We start from the raw sequence: 23,493 nt of genomic DNA, 5'->3' as shown, positions 1-23,493 counted from the left end.
AAAATACGGGACGTATGGTCACATCACGATCAGGTACGGAAAATGAAAAGCTCGTAGAGTTACGAGAATATTCCTAGGGGCTAAAGCAACGACACTGGTTGTGTGGAAAAAAAAATCGCGTATTCGCGGTGCATTTGCGAAATATGCTTCCAGGCAAAATAATGGTAACATTCAATACCATATTAATCGCGAGCTATTGTTAATTCTGATCGTTAACTGATTATAAATAGTCTCGTCCTAGCATGTGGGCCAGTGGCGCAACGGATAACGCGTCTGACTACGGATCAGAAGATTCCAGGTTCGAATCCTGGCTGGCTCGTGGTCAAGTTTTTTTTTTTTCTGGTCCTTCATGTCCGAAGACACTCTTCCCTTTCCTCATAGGCCTTCATGGCCAGCTTTTATGTTGACAGGCGGCCCATAGGGCTGGGAATCAGCCAAAATTTAATTTTGGTCTGGTCTGTGGTTATCAAATCTTTGAACGGACCTTCAAAGGTTCAGAAATTCATGAGACACTTCAATGAGGAAATAAGAGAGTTTTCATTAAAAGGAAACAGAGTTTTCATCAAAACACCGATTACATTAAAATTTTATTTTTGACAGTAAACAAATAAGGGGGGGGGGGGAATAGATAAAAACAACCTCCCAATATCAGCTGTAATTTCAACAACTGCACAGTACCGCCATCTATACATAATGTTTACAAATATAAACAAAAAACACAGCTACAACTTGAAAAATAATCATATACGGGCTGATCGTACATCCAGTGCCGTCTTAACGCATAGGCCCACCCGGGCACGGTACGGGGGGCCTCAAGAGAAGAGGGGGTCCTCACAAAAATAAGGACTAATTGAATTTTTCGAGAATTTTCCAAGTAGGGCCTCAGAAAAACCAATTGGCTCGGGGGCCCATGATGCTATCTTAAGACGGCCCTGCGTACATCCCGTATTTCTAGCCCCCCGCGGGCCGACATGAGGGCAGCTAGTGTCATCTATGACAGGTACTGCCAGAAATCCCCATTCGTATTTCGTATTTCGTCCCGTATTTCCCGGGACAGTCCCGGTTTTTTCTGTTTCTCTGACTGTCCCGATTTTTTTTAAATCAAAATTGGCCCGGTTTTTCACGTATTTTCAACGAAGTCAACTTGAATTTTTATTCTTCAAATCAACGCATAGGCGGAGATTGACTTCGAAGTCTGGGGGGGGGGCACGGTCATTATTGCTGAGGGGGCAAGATGATGATGATGATGTCAATTCATATACACATATATGCATTAGATCAGTCGACTCCACCTTTGACTCTGGGCCCGCCCAAGACCCCCCCCCCCTCCCGTATCTCCGCCCATGAATCAACGATTGAAATGATCTTTCCAACTCAGAAATTATATTACGATAATTACGATTACAAACAAGAAATATTCATCTCACACACATTCGTCTTTCTTTTAAATTCATTGCAATTTGAAGTGGTCATTTCTCGAAGCTTCATTAACATGATTGGCGACTTTTCTGTGGTTTTAAGCACAAGTTAGAACAACTTGCTTACTTTTGGCAATAATTGGCAAATTGTCCCTCCAGGGATATAAGCCTTTTACCCTTGCGGGTTGGGTCGCGCTGGGGGAGCCTCCCCCCCCCCACAATGTTTTCCTCATGTCAGCACCAGTACGGTCTTAACCCACGGGCTCGCCCCGGGCAAGGCCGGGGTGCCTCGTGAAAATGAGACCCGATTAAAATTTTCGAATGTAAGCATTTAAAATTGGAAATCGCAAATTTATAACCTCGTAAAAAATTCGGTATGCCCGGTAGCCCATAATGCTCTTAAGGCCGGTATTACACTATAAAAGTTTGGTAAAAGTCCTTTTATAAAACTTGAAAAAATGCAACCAATAAGGCCACCGGTTGCATTTTCTAGAATGTAACCAATAACGTTATTGGTTCGGTATTTCCAGTTTTATAAAAGAGATTTTATCAAACTTTTATAGCGTAATACCGGCCTAAGATGGGTTCTGGTAGGCACCTTGGATACAGTAGATGTAATTAACGCATCTAAAGGCCCAGTTTCACACGATTTTTGGCCTGGAGGTGTTTTTTAGGGATATCCAAGGATATTACATCAAGGTTCATCGCATCTATTTCAAGGTTTTTCAGTTCCAAAAGCAGGTTTTTATTTCCTCTCCTTCGCTTTTGATGGTTTTCCTCCACCTTGATATTTTTCAGTATATATATTAGGTTTCTCGATAGATATGAATCTCTCTGAGGCTGAGATTACACTATAAAAGTTTGATAAAAGCTCTTTTATAAAACTTGGAAAATCCAACCAATAAGCATATCGCTTACATTCGAGCAAATGCAACTCATGATCTTATTGGTTACATTTTTCAAGTCATTTAAAAGAACTATTCTAAAACTTCAAAAGTGCAACCAATAAGCGTATCGCTTACATTCGGGCGAATGTAATCAATGGGTAAATCGGTTGGTTTTTCAAGTTTTGTAAAAGATATTTTATCAAACTTTTAAAGTGTAATGCCGGTTTAAGGCCGGGATTACACTTTAAAAGTTTTGTGAAACCTCTTTGATAAAATTTGAGAAATGCCACCAATAAGCTTATCGATTACAATCGAGCTAATGAAACCGATCAGCTTATTGGTTATATTTGTGAAGTTTTATAAAAGAATTTGTAAAACGTTTGTAGTGTAATCCCGGCCTTGACTCTTTGGGGGGGGGGGGGGGGGGAATGATAATATTTCATATCGTGCAGTAAACTCCCGACAATATCTGGCTTAATGTGGTGGAAGGGTGGTCGGATAACAGAAAAGAGCACTAGAAGCCGGAGTTCTGTAAATACGCACTCCTCGTCTTTGGAAATATTTTTCATCAATTTTAATATATTTTAATATTTTCAAAACATTCAATATTTTAATTAATTCTGAAACATAAATAATTTTCGTTAATTTTGAAATATAAAGATTTTTTCATCAATTCTGGAAACATAAATATTTCTTGATAATTCTCTGGGAATTTTCTTTTAATTTAGAATTACAACGAAAAAAATTTGAGAATTCAAAAAAGAAAATTTGAGAATTCAAAAAAGAAATTTTTTTAGAATTCAAAAAAGAAATTTTTTTAGAATTCAAAAAAGAAATTTTTTTAGAATTCAAAAAAGAAATTTTTTTAGAATTCAAAAAAGATAATTTGAGAATTCAAAAAAGGAAATTTGAGAATTCAAAAAAGATAATTTGAGAATTCAAAAAAGGAAATTTGAGAATTCGAAAAAGAAAATTTGAGAATTCAAAAAAGGAAATTTGAGAATTCGAAAAAGAAAATTTGAGAATTCAAAAAAGAAATTTTTTTAGAATTCAAAAAAGATAATTTGAGAATTCAAAAAAGGAAATTTGAGAATTCAAAAAAGAAAATTTGAGAATTCAAAAAAGGAAATTTGAGAATTCAAAAAAGAAAATTTGAGAATTCAAAAAAGAAATTTTTTTAGAATTCAAAAAAGATAATTTGAGAATTCAAAAAAGGAAATTTGAGAATTCAAAAAAGAAAATTTGAGAATTCAAAAAAGGAAATTTGAGAATTCAAAAAAGAAAATTTGAGAATTCAAAAAAGAAATTTTTTTAGAATTCAAAAAAGATAATTTGAGAATTCAAAAAAGGAAATTTGAGAATTCAAAAAAGAAAATTTGAGAATTCAAAAAAGGAAATTTGAGAATTCAAAAAAGAAAATTTGAGAATTCAAAAAAGAAAATTTGAGAATTCAAAAAAGAAAATTTGAGAATTCAAAAAAGAAATTTTTTTAGAATTTTAAAAGAGAAAAAAAATCGATAAACAAAACAAATGCAAATTTTGTTCAGAGTTTTTTCCTTCGCATCTCACCCCCCCCCCCCCCCCGCCCCTCAACTTCAACGAATAACGTCAACGCATAGGATTTTATGTTACACCGGAGGATTCTATCTCCTCCCCCCCCCCCCCGTGGGAAACTCTAGTTTGTAGAGAGATGACAATCCAAAATTAACGGGAAAATAATAATTACAGACTTCAAGAAAATTTCAAATCAATGGAAAAATTAATTTCAGGGTAAGAAAATTCCCTCGATTATATACTTAGAGGCGGCCCTGTTGGTGCAGGATATGGATTGTTCCAGACTGAATGACAGAATTTAATCTATATTTAAGGAAAGTAATGATTCCAGAACAAGTAACAAAAATAACTCCAAATTTGATGGAAGAAATAATCCATCAACTAATGAAGGAAACAATTGAAAAACTAATGACAGAAACTATTGCTGAAATAATTCCAGATTTGATAAAAAATGATTTCATTTTTAGTAAAAGGAATAATTCCAGATTCAGTGAAAGATATAATTTCAGAACTGATGAAAGAAACAGTTGCAATACTAATGAAAGAAAGAAGAATAGAGCAATACTAATGAAAGAAAGAACAATAGAGCAATACTAATGAAAGAAAGAACAATAGAGCAATACTAATGAAAGAAAGAAGAATAGAGCAATACTAATGAAAGAAAGAACAATAGAGCAATACTAATGAAAGAAAGAACAATTGAGCAATACTAATGAAAGAAAGAACAATTGAGCAATACTAATGAAAGAAAGAACAATAGAGCAATACTAATGAAAGAAACAATGATAGCGATACTAATGAAGGAAACAATTGCAACAATAATGAAAGCAATAACCCCAGATTTAAAGGTGTGAAAATGATTCGAGATTTTTGTTAACGAAAAATAATTTCAGGACTAATGAAAGGAAAAATTGCAAAACTAATGAAAGCGAAAATTTGTAAAACTAATAAAAGCGAAAAATTGCAAAACTAATGAAAGCAAAAATTCCAAAACTAATGAAAGCAAGAATTGCAAAACTAATGAAAGCAAAAATTCCAAAACTAATGAAATGGAAAATTGCAGTACCAATGGCAGAAATAATTCCAGAACTAATGAAAGAAACATCAAGTATTGTCTATTTGCCAACCCAGAAACCGTTTACAACTCATTAATGAAATAAGCATTTGAAATAAGAAATAATTCAGACTTTAGGAAAGAAATAATTGAAACTTAAAAAAACAAAAACATAATTGAGGCAAGAAAACAACATAATTGAGACTATACGAAAGAAATAATTGCAATAAATTATAGAAATTATTCCAGATTTAATGAATAATAATTTCAGGACTAAAGAAAGTAAAAATTGCAGTGCTAATTAAAGTAACTATTGCTTTTTTTTTGGTTAAAAATTATTTCAGAACTAATGAAAGAAATAATTTCAGGTTTTGTGAAAAATATTTTTATATATAATGAAAGAAATGGAGTTCCAGTATTAAGAAAAACGGAAGCGATGATGAAAATTCCGGAACTAATGAAATTATAAATTATTGAAAAAATTTAAAACCCCGAAATTAATGAAGAAAATGAATTCGGGAGTTAGGGAAAATTCAGGATGAACGAATAATTCTGTGGTGTTTGGTCAGAACATGATATCTCCAAAAAAATGGCTTTTTGATCTAGTGGTAAGTCTTGCTAATTATAACTAATTAGGAGTGAGATAAATGCACAAAATACGTGCGTACGGCTAAACAACGTTTGATGTATGATATTTTCATTTGTATTTGTGTTTATGCTTTATTTCTGATTTCTAAATGACAATGAAAATGCTTATATCTCAAAAATGTGATTTTGGAGTTCTGACCAAACACCACAGAATTCAGAATCAGTGAAAGCCTTCTAAAATTCAGGGGACATTGGGCCCGCGTCAGGCCCGTCATTTAGGGGGAGGGGGGGGCGTTGCCCCCACCTGGCTTCTGAAAATACACTAAAAATGGTATATATATATATATACACATACATTGAGTACATGTGCTTTGGCCCCCCCCCCCCCGGAAAAAGTTGAAATGACGGCCCTGGCCCGCGTCCCTGTTGCGTGACCCACTAAGACTCCACCGGCCTTAGAGAGAGAGAGAGAGAGAGACAGAGTTGGGCATGGGCGGTATACGGGGGGGGGCATGGGGGAAATTGCCCCCCCCCCCAAGGTCACAGGTGGAGTCGACTGATCTAATGCATATATGTATATATGAGCTGACATCATCATCATCGTGCCCCCCCCCCAGCAATAACGACCTTGCCCCCCCAGACTTCCAAGTCAATCTCCACCTATGAAATTGGGCCCTCTAAATCCAACTTCCAACCCTCAACATGGTATTTATTAAATAATAATAATAATAAAAGTTGAAGAAAAAAATGTCTATCTCGTGGCCCCGTGGGCCACTGGACTAGAGCTATGCCCCCCCCCCCCATCCTCCACTTCCTTGTGGGAACTATTACAAGACAGCTATAACGAAAGGTCACCGTCAAAAAAAAACTATTATAAATGACTGCAGTGGAACCTCCCCTAACGGACACCTCCCTTTAACGGGCACTTTTCTGATCCCCGGTCCCGTGTGGAATAGGGTTTTAATGTTTCAGTAAGGACAGTAAAATCAAGCTAACTGAAAATTGTTCTTCCAAACACTAATTTATTAATTTTTGGTCATAAAGCGAGAATTCATCATATTCAACTAAGATTATGTTTGATCCCAAGCTCGTGTTAGTATATATGACAAATCGTCAATTAATTACTTAACATAACTGCGTGTGATTCGAATGGGGTTCTGTTTGTTTACAACTCGTGAAGAAAGTCAACACATTACAAGACTGATAATGTTGTTTATGAACGTTTTAAATTTCATTTGATTTTTACTGCAAAATATGTGTAGGGTATATGTGTATCATGTATGGGTGGAAATCATTAATTTTTTCAATGAAGAGAAGGAAGGTTATATGAAAGCTTTTCCATATTCATAACACTTCCCAACTTTATTTGAGAAATGTGTATAATCGCCGGTAAAAGTGGCAAATGTAGTTAAATTTGATCAAACGTACTTCTTCGAGACGATTGGTGATAGTGATAGGAACTGAGAGACATCCAGGCTCTGTCACACTCGGTGATGTAAGCAAATTGTCCCTGAGGACTCGGGTGCCTTCGGGGAAACTAACCATTTATTGAGCTTGAGAAAGATATATTACGTACATGGGCAGGTGCCATTACGCACATCGCCAGTAAACAAGTATAAAATTTATGATCGAAAAATGGTGATTCATGTAACTAAATCACAATTATAAATCGCAGATTATATCGTCATAATCGAGAATAGTTCTTGATAAAATTTTATCTCTTCAGGGATTTTCATTGAATCAGTTACTCCCAATCAATGAAACTGCCAATCTGCAGCTGGGATGATCCAATCGCTGCACCGCGTGGTTTGATTTGGTCCAAAGACATCTCGCAACTGATTTTATACTTAGATTATGATTTTATACTTAGATTATGATTTTATACTTAGATTATGATTTTATACTTAGATTATGATTTTATACTTAGATTATGATTTTATACTTAGATTATGATTTTATAGTTGTTGTGATTGTAATGTATATTTTGTAATGTATGCTTTTTATGAATAAATTGCCAGAGGTATCCAGTCCGTGAGGACAATGAGCCGATATTGGAATATGGCGATGTGGCCTGGGTATCTTTCGGTTTGACAGTCCAAAGACATTCGTCAGCAATTGCTGCCTATATCCAGCTTCTCGATAAACCCGCGTGGATCATAGTATTGACTCAACACTACTGTGGCTCTTCTTCCTCTTCTCTAAACAGATGTATGAGATCGCTGTCTGGGTGTAGTTGACATCTTATTCTAGCAGATCTCCTAACAGACATAGGTGGCTCTCTATCTGGTTCCTGCTCCGGGGCTGTAGCTCTGATATCCTCAGGGTGCTGCTCTAGAAAGCAGACCAGTCTACGTATCTTACTTTTTGAATCTTCCCTCTTCAGAAAGGTCAAGCCAAGGTATTGAAGATGTTCAGCTGTGGCTCTCTGAAGTGGCAGGCCGTTGTCTTGGGGCATAGAGTTGCGTAGTAAAGAGGCATACCTATGGCCGAACATGCACATTTATCACTGGGGGATTGATTTGAACATATGAAGGTTAGCCGGAATCGGACCATGGCCCGTAACGAACATTATCATCTCACATGACCATTTATGGTTCCAAGGCATTACATGTCGCAGGATGCTATAGTTTGATCGACCGGGCTCTGTGTTGTCATCCCACCTCTGCTGCCATTTGTTCATTAGATCCTTCCACAGGATTGCTTTGCAATGTAATGCGGGAAGCATTAGATCACCTCTTAGGGGCCGTTCAAGTATTACGTCAGCAAATTTTTGGCTATTTTTGACCCCCCCCCCCTTGCCAGCAAAATTTCGTCAGCACTGCCCCCAACACACTCATACCTCCTAACACATATTGGGGGGGATCAGAAACGTACGTGGCAGGGAGGGCATAGGGGGCTCGTGCGCCTTCCCCCCGTAGACGAAAATAAAAATTTTAATGTAAAGAAATTTAAAAAAAATTAGAAATTCCGAAATTTGATGAAAAAAAATCCACCTTTCATCGTCTCGAATAGCAAATTCCTCAACAAATTTATTCCAAGCTTTGACCCCCCCCCCCCGGACCACTATTGATGAAAAAAAAAATTCTGATGAAATTCAGAAAATTTTCATAAATTATTCTCTTATTGATGGAAAGTGAAAACTGGTCAGTAACAATTCTGGTCAAGATTTGATTCTTCTGTAGATATACAAACTGTTCACACGATTGGAAAGAATGTCCGAAACGAATGAGAATTGCGATCATAGTTCCACACATAGTGGAATGCTGATTTCATTTTTTTTACTAATAGGTGTCTTGGCTTGGGGAGGGCAGGAGGAAGGGAGGGCACTTAAGTGTCGTCGGCGAGCCCGCGGGCCACGGGTTGAAGACTTCTATGTAGTGTAATGAAATAACTTCGCAGCAACTATGCCGGGAATGAAAGTAACTATCGCAAAACACAAATAACTGCAGAAAAAATGAAAATAACTTTAGATTTAATAAAAGAAGTGATTCATTCCATATTCATTGAAAGAAGTGATTCATTCCATATTCATTGAAAGAAGTGATTCATTTCCATATTCATTGAAAGAAGTGATTCATTGCCATATTCATTGAAAGAAGTGATTCATTCCATATTCATTGAAAGAAGTGATTCATTCCATATTCATTGAAAGAAGTGATTCATTCCATATTCATTGAAATAAGTGATTCATTTCCATATTCATTGAAAGAAGTGATTCATTCCATATTCATTGAAATAAGTGATTCATTTCCATATTCATTGAAAGAAGTGATTCATTCCATATTCATTGAAATAAGTGATTCATTTCCATATTCATTGAAAGAAGTGATTCATTCCATATTCATTGAAATAAGTGATTCATTTCCATATTCATTGAAAGAATTGATTCATTCCATATTCATTGAAAGAAGTGATTCATTTCCATATTCATTGAAAGAAGTGATTCATTTCCATATTCATTGAAAGAAGTGATTCATTCCATATTCATTGAAATAAGTGATTCATTTCCATATTCATTTAAAGAAGTGATTCATTTCCATATTCATTGAAAGAAGTGATTCATTCCATATTCATTGAAAGAAGTGATTCATTCCATATTCATTGAAATAAGTGATTCATTTCCATATTCATTGAAAGAAGTGATTCATTCCATATTCATTGAAATAAGTGATTCATTTCCATATTCATTGAAAGAATTGATTCATTCCATATTCATTGAAAGAAGTGATTCATTTCCATATTCATTGAAAGAAGTGATTCATTTCCATATTCATTGAAAGAAGTGATTCATTCCATATTCATTGAAATAAGTGATTCATTTCCATATTCATTTAAAGAAGTGATTCATTTCCATATTCATTGAAAGAAGTGATTCATTCCATATTCATTGAAAGAAGTGATTCATTCCATATTCATTGAAAGAAGTGATTCATTTCCATATTCATTGAAAGAAGTGATTCATTCCATATTCATTGAAATAAGTGATTCATTTCCATATTCATTGAAAGAAGTGATTCATTCCATATTCATTGAAATAAGTGATTCATTTCCATATTCATTGAAAGAAGTGATTCATTCCATATTCATTGAAAGAAGTGATTCATTTCCATATTCATTGAAAGAAGTGATTCATTTCCATATTCATTGAAAGAAGTGATTCATTCCATATTCATTGAAATAAGTGATTCATTTCCATATTCATTTAAAGAAGTGATTCATTTCCATATTCATTGAAAGAAGTGATTCATTCCATATTCATTGAAAGAAGTGATTCATTCCATATTCATTGAAAGAAGTGATTAATTCCATATTCATTGAAAGAAGTGATTCATTTCCATATTCATTGAAAGAAGTGATTCATTTCCATATTCATTGAAAGAAGTGATTCATTGCCATATTCATTGAAAGAAGTGATTCATTTCCATATTCATTGAAAGAAGTGATTCATTTCCATATTCATTGAAAGAAGTGATTCATTCCATATTCATTGAAAGAAGTGATTCATTCCATATTCATTGAAAGAAGTGATTCATTCCATATTCATTGAAAGAAGTGATTCATTTCATATTCATTGAAATAAGTGATTCATTTCCATATTCATTGAAATAAGTGATTCATTCCATATTCATTGAAAGAAGTGATTCATTCCATATTCATTGAAAGAAGTGATTCCATATTCATTGAAAGAAGTTATTCATTCCATATTCATTGAAAGAAGTGATTCATTCCATATTCATTGAAAGAAGTGATTCCATATTCATTGAAAGAAGTGATTCATTCCATATTCATTGAAAGAAGTGATTCCATATTCATTGAAAGAAGTTATTCATTCCATATTCATTCCATATTCATTGAAAGAAGTGATTCATTCCATATTCATTGAAAGAAGTGATTCATTTCATATTCATTGAAATAAGTGATTCATTTCCATATTCATTGAAAGAAGTGATTCATTTCATATTCATTGAAAGAAGTGATTCATTTCCATATTCATTGAAAGAAGTGATTCATTTCCATATTTATTGAAAGAAGTGATTCATTTCATATTCATTGAAAGAAGTGATTCATTTCCATATTCAGTGAAAGAAGTGATTAATCCCATATTCATTGAAAGAAGTGATTCATTTCCATATTCATTGAAAGAAGTGATTCATTCCATATTCATTGAAAGAAGTGATTCATTTCCATATTTATTGAAAGAAGTGATTCATTCCATATTCATTGAAAGAAGTGATTCATTCCATATTCATTGAAAGAAGTGATTCATTCCATATTCATTGAAAGAAGTGATTCATTCCATATTCATTGAAAGAAAGTGATTCATTTCCATATTCATTGAAAGAAGTGATTCATTCCATATTCATTGAAATAAGTGATTCATTTCCATATTCATTGAAAGAAGTGATTCATTCCATATTCATTGAAATAAGTGATTCATTTCCATATTCATTGAAAGAAGTGATTCATTCCATATTCATTGAAATAAGTGATTCATTTCCATATTCATTGAAAGAATTGATTCATTCCATATTCATTGAAAGAAGTGATTCATTCCATATTCATTGAAAGAAGTGATTCATTTCCATATTCATTGAAAGAAGTGATTCATTCCATATTCATTGAAATAAGTGATTCATTTCCATATTCATTGAAAGAAGTGATTCATTCCATATTCATTGAAATAAGTGATTCATTTCCATATTCATTGAAAGAAGTGATTCATTCCATATTCATTGAAAGAAGTGATTCATTCCATATTCATTGAAAGAAGTGATTAATTCCATATTCATTGAAAGAAGTGATTCATTTCCATATTCATTGAAAGAAGTGATTCATTTCCATATTCATTGAAAGAAGTGATTCATTGCCATATTCATTGAAAGAAGTGATTCATTTCCATATTCATTGAAAGAAGTGATTCATTTCCATATTCATTGAAAGAAGTGATTCATTTCCATATTCATTGAAAGAAGTGATTCATTCCATATTCATTGAAAGAAGTGATTCATTCCATATTCATTGAAAGAAGTGATTCATTCCATATTCATTGAAAGAAGTGATTCATTCCATATTCATTGAAAGAAGTGATTCATTCCATATTCATTGAAATAAGTGATTCATTCCATATTCATTGAAAGAAGTGATTCATTCCATATTCATTGAAAGAAGTGATTCATTCCATATTCATTGAAAGAAGTGATTCCATATTCATTGAAAGAAGTTATTCATTCCATATTCATTGAAAGAAGTGATTCATTCCATATTCATTGAAAGAAGTGATTCCATATTCATTGAAAGAAGTTATTCATTCCATATTCATTCCATATTCATTGAAAGAAGTGATTCATTCCATATTCATTGAAAGAAGTGATTCATTCCATATTCATTGAAAGAAGTGATTCATTTCATATTCATTGAAATAAGTGATTCATTTCCATATTCATTGAAAGAAGTGATTCATTTCATATTCATTGAAAGAAGTGATTCATTTCCATATTCATTGAAAGAAGTGATTCATTTCCATATTCATTGAAAGAAGTGATTCATTTCATATTCATTGAAAGAAGTGATTCATTTCCATATTCAGTGAAAGAAGTGATTAATCCCATATTCATTGAAAGAAGTGATTCATTTCCATATTCATTGAAAGAAGTGATTCATTCCATATTCATTGAAAGAAGTGATTCATTTCCATATTTATTGAAAGAAGTGATTCATTCCATATTCATTGAAAGAAGTGATTCATTCCATATTCATTGAAAGAAGTGATTCATTCCATATTCATTGAAAGAAGTGATTCATTCCATATTCATTGAAAGAAAGTGATTCATTTCCATATTCATTGAAAGAAGTGATTCATTCCATATTCATTGAAATAAGTGATTCATTTCCATATTCATTGAAAGAAGTGATTCATTCCATATTCATTGAAATAAGTGATTCATTTCCATATTCATTGAAAGAAGTGATTCATTCCATATTCATTGAAATAAGTGATTCATTTCCATATTCATTGAAAGAATTGATTCATTCCATATTCATTGAAAGAAGTGATTCATTCCATATTCATTGAAAGAAGTGATTCATTTCCATATTCATTGAAAGAAGTGATTCATTCCATATTCATTGAAATAAGTGATTCATTTCCATATTCATTGAAAGAAGTGATTCATTCCATATTCATTGAAATAAGTGATTCATTTCCATATTCATTGAAAGAAGTGATTCATTCCATATTCATTGAAAGAAGTGATTCATTTCCATATTCATTGAAAGAAGTGATTCATTTCCATATTCATTGAAAGAAGTGATTCATTCCATATTCATTGAAATAAGTGATTCATTTCCATATTCATTTAAAGAAGTGATTCATTTCCATATTCATTGAAAGAAGTGATTCATTCCATATTCATTGAAAGAAGTGATTCCATATTCATTGAAAGAAGTTATTCATTCCATATTCATTCCATATTCATTGAAAGAAGTGATTCATTCCATATTCATTGAACGAAGTGATTCATTCCATATTCATTGAAAGAAGTGATTCATTCCATATTCATTGAAAGAAGTGATTCATTCCATATTCATTGAAAGAAGTGATTCATTCCATATTCATTGAAAGAAGTGATTCATTCCATATTCATTGAAAGAAGTGATTCATTTCATATTCATTGAAATAAGTGATTCATTTCCATATTCATTGAAAGAAGTGATTCATTTCATATTCATTGAAAGAAGTGATTCATTTCCATATTCATTGAAAGAAGTGATTCATTTCCATATTCAGTGAAGGAAGTGATTAATAACATATTTATTGAAAGAAGTGATTCATTTCCATATTCATTGAAAGAAGTGATTCATTCCATATTCATTGAAAGAAGTGATTCATTTCCATATTCATTGAAAGAAGTGATTCATTCCATATTCATTGAAAGAAGTGATTCATTCCATATTCATTGAAAGAAGTGATTCATTTCCATATTCATTGAAAGAAGTGATTCATTCTATATTCATTGAAATAAGTGATTCATTTCCATATTCATTGAAAGAAGTGATTCATTCCATATTCATTGAAATAAGTGATTCATTTCCATATTCATTGAAAGAATTGATTCATTCCATATTCATTGAAAGAAGTGATTCATTTCCATATTCATTGAAAGAAGTGATTCATTTCCATATTCATTGAAAGAAGTGATTCATTCCATATTCATTGAAATAAGTGATTCATTTCCATATTCATTTAAAGAAGTGATTCATTTCCATATTCATTGAAAGAAGTGATTCATTCCATATTCATTGAAAGAAGTGATTCATTCCATATTCATTGAAAGAAGTGATTCATTTCCATATTCATTGAAAGAAGTGATTCATTCCATATTCATTGAAATAAGTGATTCATTTCCATATTCATTGAAAGAAGTGATTCATTCCATATTCATTGAAATAAGTGATTCATTTCCATATTCATTGAAAGAAGTGATTCATTCCATATTCATTGAAAGAAGTGATTCATTTCCATATTCATTGAAAGAAGTGATTCATTTCCATATTCATTGAAAGAAGTGATTCATTCCATATTCATTGAAATAAGTGATTCATTTCCATATTCATTTAAAGAAGTGATTCATTTCCATATTCATTGAAAGAAGTGATTCATTCCATATTCATTGAAAGAAGTGATTCATTCCATATTCATTGAAAGAAGTGATTAATTCCATATTCATTGAAAGAAGTGATTCATTTCCATATTCATTGAAAGAAGTGATTCATTGCCATATTCATTGAAAGAAGTGATTCATTTCCATATTCATTGAAAGAAGGGATTCATTTCCATATTCATTGAAACAAGTGATTCATTCCATATTCATTGAAAGAAGTGATTCATTCCATATTCATTGAAAGAAGTGATTCATTCCATATTCATTGAAATAAGTGATTCATTCCATATTCATTGAAAGAAGTGATTCATTCCATATTCATTGAAAGAAGTGATTCCATATTCATTGAAAGAAGTTATTCATTCCATATTCATTGAAAGAAGTTATTCATTCCATATTCATTGAAAGAAGTGATTCATTCCATATTCATTGAAAGAAGTGATTCCATATTCATTGAAAGAAGTTATTCATTCCATATTCATTCCATATTCATTGAAAGAAGTGATTCATTCCATATTAATTGAAAGAAGTGATTCATTCCATATTCATTGAAAGAAGTGATTCATTCCATATTCATTGAAAGAAGTGATTCATTCCATATTCATTGAAAGAAGTGATTCCATATTCATTGAAAGAAGTTATTCATTCCATATTCATTCCATATTCATTGAAAGAAGTGATTCATTCCATATTAATTGAAAGAAGTGATTCATTCCATATTCATTGAAAGAAGTGATTCATTCCATATTAATTGAAAGAAGTGATTCATTCCATATTCATTGAAAGAAGTGATTCATTCCATATTCATTGAAAGAAGTGATTCATTTCATATTCATTGAAATAAGTGATTCATTTCCATATTCATTGAAAGAAGTGATTCATTTCATATTCATTGAAAGAAGTGATTCATTTCCATATTCATTGAAAGAAGTGATTCATTTCCATATTCATTGAAAGAAGTGATTCATTTCCATATTCATTGAAAGAAGTGATTCATTTCCATATTCATTGAAAGAAGTGATTCATTTCCATATTCATTGAAAGAAGTGATTCATTCCATATTCATTGAAAGAAGTGATTCATTCCATATTCATTGAAAGAAGTGATTCATTCCATATTCATTGAAAGAAGTGATTCATTCCATATTCATTGAAAGAAGTGATTCATTGCCATATTCATTGAAAGAAGTGATTCATTCCATATTCATTGAAAGAAGTGATTCATTCCATATTCATTGAAAGAAGTGATTCATTTCCATATTCATTGAAAGAAGTGATTCATTTCCATATTCATTGAAAGAAGTGATTCATTTCCATATTCATTGAAAGAAGTGATTCATTCCATATTCATTGAAAGAAGTGATTCATTCCATATTCATTGAAATAAGTGATTCATTCCATATTCATTGAAAGAAGTGATTCATTCCATATTCATTGAAAGAAGTGATTCCATATTCATTGAAAGAAGTTATTCATTCCATATTCATTGAAAGAAGTTATTCATTCCATATTCATTGAAAGAAGTGATTCATTCCATATTCATTGAAAGAAGTGATTCCATATTCATTGAAAGAAGTTATTCATTCCATATTCATTCCATATTCATTGAAAGAAGTGATTCATTCCATATTAATTGAAAGAAGTGATTCATTCCATATTCATTGAAAGAAGTGATTCATTCCATATTCATTGAAAGAAGTGATTCATTCAATATTCATTGAAAGAAGTGATTCCATATTCATTGAAAGAAGTTATTCATTCCATATTCATTCCATATTCATTGAAAGAAGTGATTCATTCCATATTAATTGAAAGAAGTGATTCATTCCATATTCATTGAAAGAAGTGATTCATTCCATATTCATTGAAAGAAGTGATTCATTTCATATTCATTGAAATAAGTGATTCATTTCCATATTCATTGAAAGAAGTGATTCATTTCCATATTCATTGAAAGAAGTGATTCATTTCATATTCATTGAAAGAAGTGATTCATTTCCATATTCAGTGAAAGAAGTGATTAATCCCATATTCATTGAAAGAAGTGATTCATTTCCATATTCATTGAAAGAAGTGATTCATTTCCATATTCATTGAAAGAAGTGATTCATTTCCATATTCATTGAAAGAAGTGATTCATTCCATATTCATTGAAAGAAGTGATTCATTCCATATTCATTGAAAGAAGTGATTCATTCCATATTCATTGAAAGAAGTGATTCATTCCATATTCATTGAAAGAAGTGATTCATTGCCATATTCATTGAAAGAAGTGATTCATTCCATATTCATTGAAAGAAGTGATTCATTCCATATTCATTGAAAGAAGTGATTCATTTCCATATTCATTGAAAGAAGTGATTCATTTCCATATTCATTGAAAGAAGTGATTCATTTCCATATTCATTGAAAGAAGTGATTCATTCCATATTCATTGAAAGAAGTGATTCCATATTCATTGAAAGAAGTTATTCCATATTCATTGAAGAAGTTATTCATTCCATATTCATTGAAAGAAGTGATTCATTCCATATTCATTGAAAGAAGTGATTCATTCCATATTCATTGAAAGAAAGTGATTCATTTCCATATTCATTGAAAGAAGTGATTCATTTCCATATTCATTGAAAGAAGTGATTCCATATTCATTGAAAGAAAGTGATTCATTTCCATATTCATTGAAAGAAGTGATTCATTTCCATATTCATTGAAAGAAGTGATTCATTTCCATATTCATTGAAAGAAGTGATTCCATATTCATTGAAAGAAGGGATTCCATATTCATTGAAGAAGTTATTCATTCCATATTCATTGAAGAAGTTATTCATTCCATATTCATTGAAAGAAAGTGATTCATTCCATATTCATTGAAAGAAGTGATTCATTCCATATTCATTGAAAGAAGTGATTCATTCCATATTCATTGAAAGAAGTGATTCATTCCATATTCATTGAAAGAAGTGATTCATTCCATATTCATTGAAAGAAGTGATTCATTCCATATTCATTGAAAGAAGTGATTCATTCCATATTCATTGAAAGAAGTGATTCATTCCATATTCATTGAAAGAATTGATTCATTCCATATTCATTGAAAGAAGTGATTCATTCCATATTCATTGAAAGAAGTTATTCATTCCATATTCATTGAAAGAAGTTATTCATTCCATATTCATTGAAAGAAGTTATTCATTCCATATTCATTGAAAGAAGTTATTCATTCCATATTCATTGAAAGAAAGTGATTCATTCCATATTCATTGAAAGAAATAATCCTAGAACAAATGAAAGAAATAATTCCTGATTTTAAGAAAGAAATAATTTTTCATTAAACTTTAATTTTTTATGAATTTTCCTCAATTCTGGGATTTTTCTCTCTCATTAATTCTGAATTTTTTTTGGTGAGTAGATATTTTTCAGCATTCCTGTATATTCCGTGATAATACGTGAATGTTTTTGAATGCCTATTCCCTCTCCCCACAAAACATATAAAATCGTCGCCAAAGAGCCCCGAAATTATTTCCGCACCGGGCCCCGTGTCTGATAAGGGCGGCCTTGCCTGATCTAAACCCTTGTCAACCCCGCAAGATTATACAAGCTCTTCAACCGGGGATGGGGGGGGGGGACTGACAGGGCTCTAGCCCTGGAGCCCGGGACGATTATCACAATTTTTTTATTTTTCACGTTATAAATTAACTACAGAAGGGTCCCGTTAAAAGTCTGACCGAGGGGCCCACAAAAGATCCCAGCCTAGGAGCCCCGCTACAGGATGTGGGGGCCATGAGGGAGGGGGCACCGAGGTTTGTACAGTGAACGGGGGCCCCCATATCGTGAGGGGCCATTACACGACAGGCCGTGCAGCGTTTTACAACCAGAGGTCACCCGCAAACTATCGTAAATGACTATAAGTACTGTATTAAACACACATACACGCGAGCATTGAAATTTCAGTAAATAGTGAGTACCGTAGTGATAGTATAATAACTATGCAGCGCCGTTGCTAGGCAACGAATGAAGGAGGGGGGGGCGGCGAAGGACAGTCACGTGACTATAAATAAAAACCTTCGTCGCCTTTTCTTATCGATCGCCTTTCCGCTGCATCTGCACAAAACGAGAGCAGCTCTCACCGAGGAAAGAGCTCTCTCTCTCTCTCTCCCTCTCTCTTGCTCTCTCGAGGTCGACTTGTACTACTTAATATTAAAAAAAAACCAGCATGATAATGATAACTATATATTGCTGAATTGGTGCTCGGCAGCGGCGGCATGTCCCGATAATGTTGTTATCACAACAACAACAACAACAACCTTAAGAAAATATTTACCGTGATAATTCCCTCTTCCGTCATTCAGTGAGAAATTTTTTTTGCTCTTTGTAGGAATCATCAATATTTTGCTCCTAGAATGGTTCACTATCCGTGAAGGTACGCATTATTTAATTAAAAAATAATAATTTAGTTTAGACATTATCGATATAGTGGGAAAAAATGCTCGGATTAAAATCTACGTTAGCCTCGGATTATCCCTTGCCGATATCGGATTATCGCGATAACAATCGACGGTGGAAACGCAGAACTTTCAAAAGAAGTTGACGTTCGAGGACCTCTCCGACGCCATATGTTGTTCAGTGACAATCATGGTGATGGTGCTAAAGGATACATCCAAGTATTATTAGGATTATAGAATTGATTATTCTCTCTACAATCATTGATCCCATTAGTGAGTTGTTGATTATTATAGATGATATATATATATATATATACATAATATACAGTACAATATGGTAGATAATCTTGAGTGAATCCGCCCCCGCCTCCCCTTTCAAGCATATCGAAGATTCGTCCTGGAAGGTTCAGCAATAACCCTAGCCTTACCTCAATGTATAGATAATTCAAGGAAAGCGATATATGTATTGATACTCTCTGTGATGCGTGATGGATGCCACGGATGATTGTCACGCCACCCACGCAGTGACTGTGACTGTTCTTCAGATGTGACGTCCCGATTGGTTTCAGTATTAATGTCTGATATCGAGTTCTAGACATCAATTGGACATAATAGATTATTCTTCTGAATTATAGTTAACAATTAGTAGAGTATATATAATAGGCTTACAATATGTCGACTACCGAGTCGAGTTCCCTTGTGATGTCCGAATCGAAAGGTGGTGACAATAACCAGAACCTCACCGTGGGTGGTTGTGGTAACAGCGTCGGTATGAAGTCTGCGGGATCCAAGATGGACCTGAGCAGCACCCTGAGGGGTGCGACCTTCGCCAGTGCCGGGACCGTGTCCCGGAAAGAGTATTACTGGAAGTTGTTCTGCGAGCACAAGCATTCGACGGTCACCCTGTGCCTGGTTTTTTGGTCGTTCGGTATGTGCGTCGCTTTCCTCGGACCGACGCTGCTGGACTTGGGATGCAAGACGGGCACCGTCTTCGCCACCATGTCGTGGGTGTTCTTCAGCCAGACGTTCTTCGTGCTCCTGGGATCCGCGTGCGGTGGACTGATACTCAGAAGGTGAGTCCGACTTCCTTTTGCCAATATTTGTTATTATATGGCTATTTGAAACCTATTGACACGGGCATTTTTCTAGTACGACCACTCTGACAGAAGAGATAAAACCTTAGAGATGGTCATTTAAATATTATGGGTGGAGATACGGGGGAACCTGGGGCAGGGCCGTCTTGAGAGGATCATGGCCCCCCCCCCCGGGCCAAGGGGTTTTTCTGAGGCCCTACCAGGTAAATTCTAGAAAATTTCAACCAAATTTCATTTTTGTGAGGGTCTCTCTTCTCTTGAGGCCCCCGAGCCATGCCCCGGTGGGCCCCATGCAATAACACGGCACTGACATGGGGTGCACCTCCCCGACTTATCTAATGCATATGCGTGTATATGAATTGACATCATCATGTCCTCCTAGCAATCATCATAGTACCCTTCCAGACTTTCAAGTCTGACTCCGCCTATGTAAAATATACCTATAACGTTTTTTTTTCCGGATTCCCTGTACAACCGATTCTAAAGGCTGTGGGCATGGGTGGAGATACGCGGGGGGGGGGGGTATGAGAGGCATTGCCCCCCCCCCAGAGTCAAAGGTGGAGTCGACTGATCTAATGTATATATGAATTGACATCATCGTGCCCCCCCCCAGCAATAATGACCGTGTGCCCCCCCTCCCAGACTTCCAGGTCTATCTCCGCCTATGGCTGTGGGCAGCGTGAAGATCCGGGTGGGTTTGAACCCCATTGTGGTGGCCGGCTGAAGTTGTTTCTCTGTGGTTCCCAACTTCGAGGCACGACATACGAGCCGATCTTCCCGTTAAAAAGTCAGAGATAACGCTGCAGAGAGCAACAAACAGACCTACAACGGGACAAATATTCAACCCCATGTGTGCCATTCATTCATAATTTGAATGCACATGGAAGCGCACTTGAAAACATTCACACACACACACACACACCCAGAGGCGGCCCAAGCTTACCTGCCTGCCACCCGGTTGCTGCAAAGCCCCATGTACAACCCCTAAAGAAGACTCTTGCGGGAGGCTGACAGAGCTTTTACCATATAGAACCCTGGAGCAAAACCACATAACTGTTCACCAAGCGGAATGTACACGTGACCATGCTTCCCGCTTTTAAAAAGATTGTACAGTTTTTTGGTCCAGCGTTGATTTACAGTTCTTAAATTATGCAAGGTAACTCAATTCACAGTTCTTGTTCAGGAGAGTCATCATTATTGACACTTATCCTGTAAAGAGGAAGTACAGTCTAATCCCGTTTTAACGAATACCGTTAAAGCGAAAGTCTCATTTTCACGAACACTTTTCTAATCCCCCAGATGTGCTTACATAAAAACAATGCAAAAACCTTAATTCCTTAATAACGAAATTTCGTTATTACGAACTGATTTTTCTAGTCTCTTGGAGTTCGTTATAATGTGAATTGGACTGTATAACGAGCCGATTTTTATTAAAAATAAATAAATTTTAAACCTGTTTCTCTGATGTGCCAGAGATCGACAGGGCAAGAAACCCAAGTCTTAATTTGCCTTCATTTTTGACCCGTTCCAGAAAAATCACTAGATGAGGGCCACACAAAATGCCCCACATTCTTGTTTCTGTTATTACTGTCGAAATCTCTGTCTATTCTCCTCAAGCTTTCTCACCACCTGTTGTATCGAGGTTTCCCACATATATGGAAACCTCGCTGCAACGACTAATCCCTCTACAACGATGTATTTTTTTTCTCCTTCAAATTTTGTTTGGAATTGCCTGTAGTCTAATGTTAAACCCCTCTCGATATAACGATATCCTTTACTACGATAAATCTCTCTATAACGATATTTTTGAGATTTTTTTTTAACTCGCTGCAACGATGTTTTTTAAGAATTTGCGCAAAATCGTTTGGAATTTGATTTGAAATTCGTCGCTTGTTTTCGGTCTTCTGAATGCGTCTTAGTACATCGGTATTTTGCACCACAGGATCACCGAAAAGCGCTAAGGAAGTACAGTGACACCTCTCTACAACGATGCTCGATATAACGATAAATTCCTCTACAACGATAGTTTTCCAAATCTTGTTTGTAATTGCTAATACAGTCGAATCCCGTTTTAAAAAATACCGTTATAGCGAAAAATCTCGTTTTAACGAACACTTTTCCAATTCCCCAGATACGTTTACATAAAAACAATGCAAAAACCTGGAATTCCTTTATAACGAAATTTCGTTATTACGAAGTGATTTCTCCGGTCTCTTGGAGTTCGTTATAATGGGATTCGACTGTATATTAAACACCTGTCGACGCAACTATATCTTTTGCTACGATAAATCCCTCTATAACGATATTTCTAAAGAAATTTTGAAACCGCTGTAAGACACAAAAGTGCAAATCGGTATATTTCTTTACAGGAGCAATGCATCCGAATGAATTTTATTAATCAACTACAGTCGTTCCGCGTTATAACGAACTCCAAGAGACCGTAGAAATCGCTTCGTTATAACGGAATTTCGTTATAAAGGAATTCCAGGTTATTTAAAAATGTCCCTATGTAAACTTATCTGGGGGGTTTAGGAAAGTGTTCGTTAAAACGAGATTTTCGCTATAACAGTATTCGTCAAAACGGGATTTGACTAATTAATTACGGTTTTCCGAGGGGGAATAAATACTTTAAAGCTCGATTTCTGATGGTACTAAAAACGCGGATTTAGAAAAGATGCCAACAACAGCACAAATTTGGTGCCACGTGATGATAATGTTTCCTCTCGATATAACGATAATCCTCCACTACAACGGTATTTTCTCTTGGTCCGCAGAGTATCGTTATATCGAGGCTTCGCTGTATTTCATGGACCTGTTTTCAGCAATGCTTAAGACTCACGCTGGCCCGTATATACACACAAACAAATTATAGCTGACGTCGAAGCTGATTAGTTCCCGGCATTGCATAATCAATCGAGAATACACAAACGAGGAAATAATAATGAAAACGGAAATTATTCCATATAACGCTTTCTTACACGAATTATACTCATGGCCGCGGAATAATCGTCTCGAGCCGCCATCTTTATTCATGATTATTAAGACAGAATAAATAGAAAAGTTCCAAAGAGGGAAATATATTATATCGGGACGTGTCTGGAGTAACTTGAAGGGTGTCACAAAGTGTCGTTGAAAGTGTCATTATTCATTAATCCGGTTTAACAACAGCCTTATTTGTTATTGATCTCTCATAAATGAAAGGTTTATGGGGGCGAAAAAATCAATCGTTACTCAAAACATTGTGGGCATTTCTCAGTATTGCCAGCGATGAAGTTAAATTACGTACCGTAAACCGG

At 34.3% G+C, this 23,493-nt stretch overlaps 1 protein-coding gene and 1 non-coding gene across 2 annotated transcripts in view; both read left to right on the top strand.

Moving 5' to 3' along the window:
* Positions 1-246: 246 nt before the first annotated feature.
* TRNAR-ACG (transfer RNA arginine (anticodon ACG)) lies at positions 247-319 on the top strand. Its single transcript has one exon. It is a non-coding gene; the product is annotated as a tRNA-Arg (tRNA).
* An 18,447-nt stretch (positions 320-18,766) lies between these two features.
* The window catches only part of LOC149077988 (solute carrier family 60 member 1-like), a 40,270-nt gene continuing 35,543 nt past the window's right edge, over positions 18,767-23,493 (top strand). Inside the window, exon 1 of the mRNA XM_089241547.1 lies at positions 18,767-20,176. Coding sequence (XP_089097673.1) covers positions 19,776-20,176 — 401 coding nt within the window. The 5' untranslated portion in view covers positions 18,767-19,775. The remainder of the gene's footprint in view (positions 20,177-23,493) is intronic.

The sequence above is a fragment of the Pholcus phalangioides genome, unplaced genomic scaffold (genome assembly GCF_987345545.1).
Source record: "Pholcus phalangioides strain wild (caught in Gottingen) unplaced genomic scaffold, Ppha-v1.0 ptg000014l_1, whole genome shotgun sequence".
Taxonomy (NCBI): domain Eukaryota; kingdom Metazoa; phylum Arthropoda; class Arachnida; order Araneae; family Pholcidae; genus Pholcus; species Pholcus phalangioides.
Note: the sequence above shows the minus strand (reverse complement) of the source record. Positions and strands in the feature narration are given on the sequence as shown.